General features: G+C 44.7%; 1 protein-coding gene across 1 annotated transcript in view; it reads left to right on the top strand.

Annotated features, from left to right (window-relative positions):
• Positions 1-590: 590 nt before the first annotated feature.
• The window catches only part of efhd1 (EF-hand domain family member D1), a 77,977-nt gene continuing 66,822 nt past the window's right edge, over positions 591-11,745 (top strand). The window contains exon 1 of the mRNA XM_033031048.1: positions 591-963. Within this exon, the coding sequence (XP_032886939.1) occupies positions 677-963 (287 nt within the window). The 5' untranslated portion in view covers positions 591-676. The remainder of the gene's footprint in view (positions 964-11,745) is intronic.

Below are 11,745 nucleotides of genomic sequence, written 5' to 3'. Positions count from 1 at the left end.
GCTGTGGCTACAGAAGTAGCTTACCACCACCGAGTGTGACTGAGGAGTGAATGAATAATGCGATGTAAAGCGCCTTGAGTATTAGAAAGGCGCTATATAAATCCCATCCATTATTATTATTATTAATAAGGATGGCAAAGGTTACAGGGAGAATGCACGGAAATGGGGTTGAGAGGGGAAAATAAATCAGCCATGATTGAATGGGGGGAGAAGGCTCAATGGGCTGAATGGTCACTCTAATTCTGCTCCTCTGTCTTTTGGTCTCGACCCGATACATGACCTTCTCCGGAGATGCTGCCTGCCTGCCTCGTTGAGTTAATGCACCACTTTGTATCTCTAGTTTTAACCCATCACCTGCGATTCCTGGCGGATACATCAATAAAACCTGATGTCCAGTAATGGTGTGGACACACGTTGGTGAAGACTGGACCAATTCACAAGGTACAGACAGTAACATAACATTCCCTGCTCGCAATGATTGGATTCTGTGACGTTATTCCACAGCAGTGTTGCTAATGGCCAGTCAGTTTGGGCTCCGCCTCACTCACTCACTCACTCACTCACGAAGTTATAAAGCGGGCAGCGGTTTGGTTCGGAGTTGAATTAAGTGTTTGTAAGTTTCCCAGCCTGGGTTCCGCGTTGGTGCAGGAGGCTATTTAAACCCTCACGTGTCGACATGGCATCGGAGGAGTTGGCCAAGAAGCTGCAACGCCGGCTGATGCTGCAAATGTCAACGGAGAATGCCAACGGTACCACACTAGACAATAATATTCACCTGGGAGACGCGGAGGAAAAGCCAGTCACATGCAGTGCAGACACCGAGCTGTCCGCTAAACTGACCCGGAGACTGGGGATCAATGAAGGCATCACCGAGCCCAAACAGGCCAAGGTGTTTAACCCTTATACTGAGTTCAAGGAATTCACCAGGAAACAGATTAAAGACATGGAGAAAATGTTCAAACAGTGAGTATCGGCGATGTAGCGAGTTGTGTGTTTCCATTCTGTGTGAGCTCGTGTTGTTAAATGTTCTGTAATACAACATCGGGGTCTCAGGGGAATCATTGGGTCGCCTTTCTCAAACGTTACTTATTGTGTCATTGTTTCAGATCTCCTTTGTGATTCTAATGCTGGCGGTTTTTAGATATATCTGTGTGCCAGTTAAAAGAACTTTGGAGTTTGTTTTAAAATACAAATGATGCAGTTAGTGAGGGAGGGGAGGCAGTTAGTGGGTGGGTGGGGGGTGTCAGGTGAAACGTGCCTGCAATGTTGCAACGAGCCGGGGCTGGAATTTCTGATCTTTCATTCATTTGTTCTCCATCTGTCTATCATCACCGTCTCCCTCTCCCCTAACTCTCAGTCTGCAGAAGGGTGATCTATTCCTTCTGTCCAGAGATGCTGCCTGACCCGCTGAGTTACTCCAGCTTTTGGTGTCTATACTTTCTGGTCTCGACCTCAGTGTGTGTGTGTTTCTTCCACGTTATCCCGGTCGGTGGATCAAATGCAGCTGAACTCGGCTGTCCGAGTGGCACTGGGGCGGACTGCAGCCAGCCAGGAAACACCTGCCCTTCAATAAATGTCCCATTAATATAGATGCTCCACCACGCCTACTTCACCGAGAGCTGCCGCATCCCTAGAGTCTTGTGGTGCTAATCATTCACAATGGGCAGTAACATTGCATCCCCTGCTGCGGGGTGGAATTTGTAATGATTAATGATGCAGATCTGGGTGGGTGCGTCTAGAACAAGAGACGCTTCAAACCAGGGCGGACGATGAGCTGTTCCTCCCATCCCAATGATCCAGGGGAAATATAAACTGTATGTTTGCCGGCTTTATTTTGGATTGGTGTAGTGTGAGTGATCCAACACTTACTTGGCTGTGTATACACTGAATGAGCACTCCGCTTGTCTCCGCCAGCAGTGTGTTACACACATAATAATAATAATAATGGATGGGATTTATATAGCGCCTTTCTAATACTCAAGGCGCTTTACATCGCATTATTCATTCACTCCTCAGTCACACTCGGTGGTGGTTGAGCTACTTCTGTAGCCACAGCTGCCCTGGGGCAGACTGACGGAAGCGTGGCTGCCAATCTGCGCCTACGGCCCCTCCGACCACCACCAATCATTCACACACATTCACACACAGGCAAAGGTGGGTGAAGTGTCTTGCCCAAGGACACAACGACAGTATGCACTCCAAGCGGGATTCGAACCGGCTACCTTCCGGTCGTCAGCCGAACACTTAGCCCATTGTGCCATCTGTCGTGCCAACATAGAGAGACACAAGGTGCTGGAGTAACCCAGCGGGTGTTGTAGTTAGTAAACATTTAGATCTCTTGCCCCCATTCCACTTCCTCAGTTCCCCTGGCACGCTTTCAAAAATCAGGACACGTAAAAACTATAATAAACCGGAGAAGTCTTTTGCAGAAAGAGAAGGGATTTTTTTTGTTGAGGAAGGGTGTAGGTTTGCTGACAACCGAGTTGTCTGCTGGCTGCCGAGTTTGAAATATTCATGGACTTTAAAAAATAAAAAAAATAAATGAAATTTCAGTTCTTCGGTTTTTTATACAGTAATGAGTATGCAACCATGTAACAACAGTACATCTGTCAATGCCAGTGGCGTGGCTGGACACTGGGCAAGATGTCTAGCTCACCTAGACACTACACTAATGTTTGTTCTGCCGTATCTGCAGTTCCTCATGTGTTTCATGTGCAGTTCTCAAGCTGCCCAATGCAGTCTCCTACGCCAGAAATTCCCCACGGATTCCATGCAGAAATTCAATGACAAATGAGACACTGAGGAACTTGCTGCTGCAGCCTTAACCGTTGACTGGCCTGAAAAATATCGGAGAAGAATTATAACTTGATCTGGTCTTCTCTTCCTTCTTTACTGGAACTGTCTTCCATCTTGCTCCTTTTTATTTCAAATCATCATTGTCTAATGGAGACACAAGCAGATGCTGGGGCCTTGAGGAAAACATGGTGCTGGAGGAACTCAGCCAGTCAGGCAGCATCTGTGGAGGATGTTGCCTGGCCTGAGTTCCTCCACTTTGTTTTACTCATCAGATGATCCATGAGGCTTGACAACATTTCCCTCATATCTGCCTCTGTGATTTCCATTCCACAGACTGGCAGACACAGGCATACACAGGACTGAAGAAGGGTCTCGACCTGAAACGTCACCCATTCCTTCTCTACAGAGATGCTGCCTCACCTGCTGAGTTACTCCAGCATGTTGTGTGTACCCACAGGCATACACCCTCGTGTCCACTTGTTCCTTTGTCATTGAGCAAAAAAGAATTTCACTCTGCGTTTGCACATGTGACAATGAAGTGCCATTGACCATTTCTCCATCTATCCTTCTCTGCCATTTGCCCTCTGTAAATCCCCTCCTGTCCAGCAACAAGCAGCAGCTCATGGTCCTGTGCCATCTCAGGTTGAGATTATCCATCCGAACCTGCTCCACTTTCCCACTTCAGCTGTCTTGCCAACTGAACCTGCTTCCTGCCTCTTGACCCATGCTCTACTAAGCTGCTAGATCTCGGAACAACTGGCCATTGTAAATGATTGCCTTTCCTTGATCAAATCCCCCGTCTATTCATAGATTGCTGCCATAATCAAGCATTGTATCATCAGCCTTGGTCCCTTGCAAATTGTTTATCTGCCTCCAGTTGCCTTCAGTTTTTTAATCAAGACTTTTCTTCAGACCTCAACCCGAAATGTCACCTATTCCTTTTATCAAGAGATGCTGTCTGACCCGCTGAGTTACTCCAGCTTTTTATGTCTATATATTCGGTTTAAACCAGCATCTGCAGTTCCTTCCTACATATTCAGTTTTTAATGTTCTTTCCAAGGCATTGACATTGTGCAACTTGTGTTTGAATCGTGGCAATCAAATTGTCTTTTTTCCCCCAGCCTGATTAATCCAATTGTATTGAGAGCATCTCCAACACTGTCTTAGTTTGCTCTAGAATCCTGGGCATCTATTCTTGATTTTGTTTATTGTCCATTGGCATTTGGCATGATCATGTGTAGACGTGTGTGTTTCTGCGTGTGCCGAATGCTCAATCTCTACCTCTCTGGCAGCTCTCCTCATTTGCCTCTGACTGACCAAATATCTGACACAATGCAACATGAGCCACAATTTAATTTGGCTAAACATGACTCCAACATCTGGCAGTTTGAATAGTCAACTAAATGAATGGGTATAACATCATTCAAATTTGATTGAACAGTTAATGTAACATTAAAAAAAGTTCAATGCATGAATGTGACATTCAAAATTCTGGAAGAACTGCTGAATGGTGTGCAACTAGTTGTGTAAGTTGTTTAAGAAGGAACTGCAGATGCTGGAAAATCGAAGGTAGACAAAAATGCTGGAGAAACTCAGCGGGTGCAGCAGCATCTATGGAGCGGAGGAAATAGGCAACGTTTCGTGCCGAAACCCTTCTTCAGATTGATGAGTGGGTGGGGGGGGGGGAGAAGAAAGGAAAAAGCAGGAGGAGGAGGAGCCCGAGGGCTGAGGGATAGGAGGAGACGGCAAGGGCTAACAAAATTGGGGGAATTCAATGTTCATGCCCGCAGGATGCAGACTCCCCAAGCGGAATACGAGGTGCTGTTGCTCCAATTGTAAGTTGCTTTGTTTCAAAAGTTAAATTGATTGAATTGAATTGAATACCTTTATTGTCATTGAACGAAATTTCGTGCCTGCAGTGATACATACAATCATACAATAATAACAACAATAAACACAAATTAACATCCACCACAGTGTATCCTCCAAGCACCTCCTCACTGTGGTGGAGGCAAAAAATCTTAGGGTTACTGTCTCTTCCCTCCTCTTCTCCCTCTGCGCTGAGGCAATTCCCCACCGGGCTATGGCTCACCGAACCCCGCGTACAGGCCGGCTCAAACACAGCGGCCCGGGGTGGTCGAAGCTGCCGCCCTCCAGTCCAGCACACGCAGCCGCTGGCCCTCGGCTGAACCCCGGACTCGGGTCACCGCCGCCAGAACGCCGTCCCAGCCACCGGAGCACCGTTCCAGCCCCAAGCCGGATCGCCCTCACGTGAGTGCCGTTCCTCCCTCGGGCTGGGCCACTCCGATGGGAGTGCCGTTCCACCCTCGGGCTGGGCCACTCCGACGGGAGCGCCGTTCCTCCCTCGGGCTGGGCCACTCCGACGGGAGTGCCACAGCCCCTCACGGAAGAGTTTCGGCCCCTCGCCAGGCCGTCCTCACGGGAGCGCAGTTCCAGCCCCGAGCTGGGCCGCCCTCACGGGAGCGAACCCAGGGCGAGTCCTGAGTCCCGAGGTCGCCAGGTCCGCCATTAGGCCTCAGCGCAGACGGAGGCAGAGAGGGGGGACATGACGAAAAAGTCGTATTCCCCCCAAGGGAGAGACAGCAAACCCCGTTTCAACCCCCCACCCCCCCCCCCACATAAACACAACCTAAAAACCAAAAACACAACTAGACAAAACGAAAAAAAACAACACAAAAAAGTAAAGACAAACGGACTGCAGGCGAGCCGCAGCCGTTCCCAGCGCCGCCACTTAGAAACATAGACATAGAAATTAGGTGCAGGAGTAGGCCATTCGGCCCTTCGAGCCTGCACCGCCATTCAATATGATCATGGCTGATCATCCAACTCAGTATCCCGTACCTGCCTTCTCTCCATACCCTCTGATCCCCTTAGCCACAAGGGCCACATCTAACTCCCTCTTAAATATAGCCAATGAACTGGCCTCGACTACCCTCTGTGGCAGGGAGTTTACAGTTCATACACTTCCGGTGTTAAATGACTCAACTGTTGCAAGACTGTCTGAACTAAATTTCAACAAAGTGCTTTTTTATGACATTATCGGTCACGATTTTCAAGTCAATCAATGACTTTTCTAAATTAAAAGTCAACAACCTGCATAAATGTGCCTTATCATGTTACCTATATCAATGGGGAGCTGAGCATGCAGTTCACTAACAATGCTGCACCATATATGGTGCTAAAACAATTGTGGGCTAAGAAACTGCAAAAACTAAGAACCAACAAAGATTTTCTTCTCCCATTTGCACTCTTCAGATTTTTAGCAGTTTTGCATTTGGAAGGAAAATAGGTTTTGCTGAAAAGCTCTTCCGGGGGACACCTGTGATTTCCAACTTGTATCCAATACACACACCGTCCCCTCTGTATCTAGCTTCTAGCACTCATTGTTTCCTGTGTGGATATAGTGTTCAAGCTTTGAAAGCAAATTGTTTCTAATTGAGTGAGGAGCCTTTGTCCCCACTTCACAATGTCCTTCAACCTGAAATCCATAGGATCAACTATAAATAGTTTACTGCTCTTCAAGCTTTTATCAGTTGTGTTGGAAGGAACTGCAGATGCCGGTTTAAACTGAAGATAGACACAAAATGCTGGAGTAACTCAGCGAGACAGGCAGCATCTCTGGAGAGAAGGAATGGGTGAAGTTTTGGGTCGAGACTCTTCTTCAGACCTATATAAGTTTGTTCTATTCACTGTAATCCACTGTGGGTCTTTTAAACTTAGTTTTAGCAGGAGTATCATGTTCAGATGAGTTCAGAATAAGAAATATATGTTTTGCTTTGTTACCAGTAAATCTTGATTTAATTGTTTTTGATTCTTAAGGTCCTGGATCCTTGCATTGTATCAAAAATCCCACACAAACATTGTTTGAAATATTAGTTTGTAAAACCTGTTTTGAATCATTTGTAGGTTTCATAGTCCTGGATACCAGTTGTTTATTTGATGAGTTGTGCTGAATAAGTTGGATGCCAAATTGCCATTCCTTTTGATGTGGCTGACAATGTCATTTTGAAGACAAGCAATAATTGCAAGCTCATGATTTACTTTCCGAACTTCTAGCGCATAAATAAAATAGACACTATATTTAAAATAGATGAAATGGTTGAAACTTACCCTATATAGCATTTGTGGGGCAAGACTTTAGCCCTTGTCTTTTTAGCTTGCTATTGGCAGCATTTTTTCACTGGACAAGAAAAATCACACTGCATTCAAACTAGCCTATTGAAAGGACACGTGCGCGAGCAGCAGTTATATTGCAAACGCTATTGGCTGTCAAAGTATACAGCGGGATATAGATCTGCTACAGAAATGGGTGGAGAAATGGCAGATGGAGTTTAATCAAACTGCAAGTGTGAGGGTTGCACTTTGGCAGGTCAAATTGAAGTAGGGGGGGGGGGGAGAAATATATAATTAATGGCATGTCCCTTATCTGCATTGATGTACAAAGGGATCTTGGGGTCCAAGTTCATAACTACATTTTAGATAGACATATGGATATGCAGGGAATGGAGGGATATGGATCGCATGCAGGCAGATGAGTAGTTTATTATGGCGTCATGGACATTGTGGGCTGTAGGGCCAGTTTCTGCTATACTCTTCTGTTCTATATTCATATCATACCCAAAATTGCAGTGTTCCAGTCATTGAGGTTATGAATATAAGGGTTTCACTATGGCCTAGAAGTGGCATTATTTTTTGTAATAAACTCTGTTGGTCTTGTTTATGGTTTGAATGGGGGAAGAGATCTATTCCACGAGAGGACACGGGTTTAAGGTGAGGGGGGAAAGATTTAAAAGGAATGTGAGGGGTAACCTTTTCACACTAAGGGCAGTGGGTGTATGGAACAAGTTACTGGAGGATGTAGTTGAGGCAGGTACTATGGCAACATTCTAAGAACATTTGGACAGGTACATGGATAGGACGGGTTTAGAGGAAAATTGACGAAACGCAGGTAGCTGGGACTAGTGTAGATGGGACATGTTGGCTGGTGTGGACCAGCTGGGCCGAAGGGCCTGTTTCCTTGCTGTATGACTTTATGCATTTTATTTACTTTACATTATTGATGTACGGTACTTAGGTTGCTGTAGGTTCGACATATTTAAAAATGTGGTTATCTTAGAACATAGAACAATACATCACAGGAACAGGCCCTTTGGCCCACTGTCTTATTTGTTTTTTTCCTTTAATAGTTGATCTTGCAACATGGAAACGGGCCCTTCAGCCCAACTCGTCCCAGCCGACCAAGATGCCCCATCTAAGCTATTCCCATTTGTCCCATATCCCTCAACCGTTTCTATCCGTACATCGCTTAAACAGTTAATAATTTATTTGTTTAATGACCTTGTCGTTTTTTTTTAAGAGTTTCTGTCAATGTGTTGTGAATATTCTGTTTAAAATTCCAGTTTCACTGTTCTATGTATAGACTTGCTTAATCTATACATAGACTAATATTTCCCCAAAATAAGTAATATGTTAACAACTAATTTAATCTTGAAATCCATTCACACCATCATTTTAGTAATGGTGCAAAGTGGTTTTGACAACTTAACCACGCAAATCTTGTACAGTGTAAATTAGATATCAATGTTTCAAATGACTTTTCTATAGACTAATCTCATCCTCTGATGAATTTGACTTCAATGTCTTATTAGACTTTAACTTTCAATTTGGGTTGCATTCAGTATTGTTAGTTCATCAGGAAAATGAACTATGTTCACACCCACAATAAACCTATAGCACCTAGCTGTTAACATTCTACAGATTCAGACCTCACTCAGTTTCAATGTTTAAAGTGGCACAGGTAGTAGAGCTGCTGCCTCATAGCTCCAACGACCCAGGTTCAATATTGTCCCCCTGGTTCTGTGTGTGTGGAGGTTGCACATTCTCCCTATGACCATGGGCTTCCTCCAAATGCTTCAGTTTCCTTCCATGTTCCAAAGGCTTGCATTTTGGTAGGTTAGTTGGCTGCTGCCCAATGTGTTTATTGAATGGTAGAATCTTGCTGGTGTGGAGAGGAGGCTTGTCCTTTTAATCCTTAATAATCAAGTGGTCTTGAACATGTTCCAGTTTACTGACTCAAGACAGACCTGAAGCGGAGCCTGGCTCTCCACAGACTGTTGCTGTCTTTCTCTTCAATCTCTGTCTGCAAGCTGAAGATAGACATGCTGGAGAAACTCAGCGGGTCAGACGTCATCTGTGGAGAAAAGAAATAGGTGACATATTGGGAAACGAAAGATTTGCAAAAAGCAACGATGATCAAGGGAAGAGGGAGCCCACAATGGTCAATTGTTGGCAGTGGGGAAGGCGATAGAAACAGTGAAACTCAGCTGGATGACAGTGAAACTAGTACAATGGCTGGGGTGGAGGAGGGATGGAAAGAGAAGGGATGCAAGGGTTACTTGAAGTTAGATAAATCAATATTCATACCGCTGGGTTAAGCTGGCAGGAGCATCACTGACACATGATCAGACTGGATGAAATGAGGGTGAGGCATGGAGCAGTTGGTGTACTTGCTAGTGCAGCAGAGCTTTACCTGCTTCTGTGTAAAACTCTCATTCACTGCACTGCTAACTGCAGAAACCAGTGCTTACTGGAAGACAGGACAATATATTTTGGCATGAGAAGTATATAAAGATTCAATCCAAGTTGGTGAAGTACTGCACTATTAGATAGCTGGTTGAGACCAAAGCAAGTTGTTTCCATTCTCTTTATAATCATTTCAGAACCTTCGTTAACATGCAAGTTTATTCAATAATGACCTTTGCAAGTAGTTGGATTGAGAATCAAGGTAACAGTTGCTTGCAAGGTCAGCAAGCTTTCTAAACCACTGGATACCATCCCTAAACTCCCACCTAGGATGAAGGATCTTTCTCAGCTCAAACTATTTTCTTATCTTCCCTGCTGGCCATGATACAGTATTTGCCCCTCCCTACAATTACAATGGATTGGCTCATTTACACAGACGACTTGGCCTTTATCTTGTGTAATGATTGCTGTTAAAAGGATTGTAGTATTTGACATGTTATTTTAAAATGAGGACGCAGAATTTTGTAGAATTTGAAACCTATTTTAGTCCAAAATTTAAAAACAAATTTTATTGGTCAGTCTGAAGAAGGGTTTCGTCCCGAAACGTTGCCTATTTCCTTCGCTCCATAGATGCTGCCTCACCCGCTGAGTTTCTCCAGCATTTTTGTCTACCTGTTATCTTACACTGTCCACTGAGAAAAACAATCCCAACATTATACAACACAAAATAAATCTATTGGAGAGCCTTCAGCCTTGTATCCACTTGTGCATTTTGGCACACGGTTAAGGAGTTGAAAGCCCTTCAATCCAGAGAACATTTATCTTTCGAGTCCAACTGATACAACCATGTCTGATGGTTCTTGGGAAGCAATTCATGAATGTCATGGTCTATCTTTTATTCATCGCCATCTTCCTTGTCTAGCCCATTGCCCCATTTACACACAGGGCATAGCATTAAGGTGAGAGGGACACGTTTAAAGGAGATGTGAGGGGCAAGTTTTGTTTTTACACAGAGGGTGATGAGTGCCTGGAATTCACTGCGAAGGGTGGTGGTGGCAAATACTTTGATACTAGGCATATGGATATGCAGGGATATGGTTTATGTGCAGGTAAATAAGTGAGGGGCTTGGCATCATATGTAGCACAGACATTGTGGGCCGAATGGCCTGTTCTGGTGCTGTACTGTTTTGTTCTATAGAACACAAAAGAGTACAACACAAGCAGGCCCTTCAGCCCACAGCTGTTAGTCCTTTCACCCTTTTTTAAAAAAATTTTAGTGAGTTAAAAGTGTTTGTTTTGGAGGTCTTCTAGTCTTTTTATGTGGGGGGGTGGGGGAAACTATTTTTCTCAGTCTCTACCTGCTCGGAGATGCAGCTTTTCTACATTCCTTCTCTCCAGAGATGCTGCCTATCCCACTGAGTTACTCCAGCTTTTTGTGTATCTTTGGTTTAAACCAGCATCTGCAGTTCCTTCGTATGCGCAAGTAGTGCAAAACATTTCACTGTACCTCGGTACACGTGACATTAAACTAAAGTAAACAACTGGACTGATATATGATATTGGGAATTTTCAACAGCATCCAGCTAGCTGCTTCATGGATGGTAATTCACAAGGAAGCTGCTGGACTTGTATGTGAGTGGTTTCCTCCCTGCTGCCCATGTTCATCGGCTGAGTCATCAGTTGCAAGACTTGGAGATCCTTGATGAACCAGGAAGTTATTTTAAAATTGATTGGTCACTTTATCCACAATCCATTACGTTGTCTGATTAGCAAAATCACAGTATTCTCATTGACCCCAAATGTTTGACCTTGGACTTTATGCAATACTAAACACACTAGGGCACAAATTAACCATGCAATGATATTTATTTCAAAATTGTGAGCTGCTTTTATGCTGGACTCTCGGGGTGGCACGTGCTGTTTCCGTGCTGTAATTGTTATATGGTTATATGGACTCTCGGGGTGGCACGGTGGCGCAGCGATAGAGTCGCTATCTTATAGCGTTTTCTGCGCCAGAGACGCGGGTTCGATCCCGACTATTATTTCTGTCTGTATGGAGTTTGTACGTTCTCCCCGTGATCGCGTGGGTTTTCTCCGGGATCTTCGGTTCCCTTCCACACTCCAAAGACGTCCGGGCTTGAAGGTTAATTGGCGTGGTATAAATGTAAATTGTCCTTGGTGTGTGTAGGATAATGTTAATGTGTGGGGGTCGGTACGGACTCGGTGGGCCGAAGGGCCTGTTTTCTGTGCTGTATCTCTAAACCCTTAAATGTTTCATCTTGTCAGTTAATGTGGTGACTGCATTAATAATAATATTCCAGTAGTCTGATCTGAACTGTTCCTGCACAAAGTGTAACCATTATTCCTGCAGTGTTTAATTTCCCTCCCTCCCCTCCCATATGGAAC

The sequence above is a fragment of the Amblyraja radiata genome, chromosome 13 (assembly GCF_010909765.2).
Source record: "Amblyraja radiata isolate CabotCenter1 chromosome 13, sAmbRad1.1.pri, whole genome shotgun sequence".
Taxonomy (NCBI): domain Eukaryota; kingdom Metazoa; phylum Chordata; class Chondrichthyes; order Rajiformes; family Rajidae; genus Amblyraja; species Amblyraja radiata.
The sequence above is the reverse complement of the archived record's forward strand: the minus strand, read 5'-3'. Positions and strand labels throughout refer to the sequence as shown.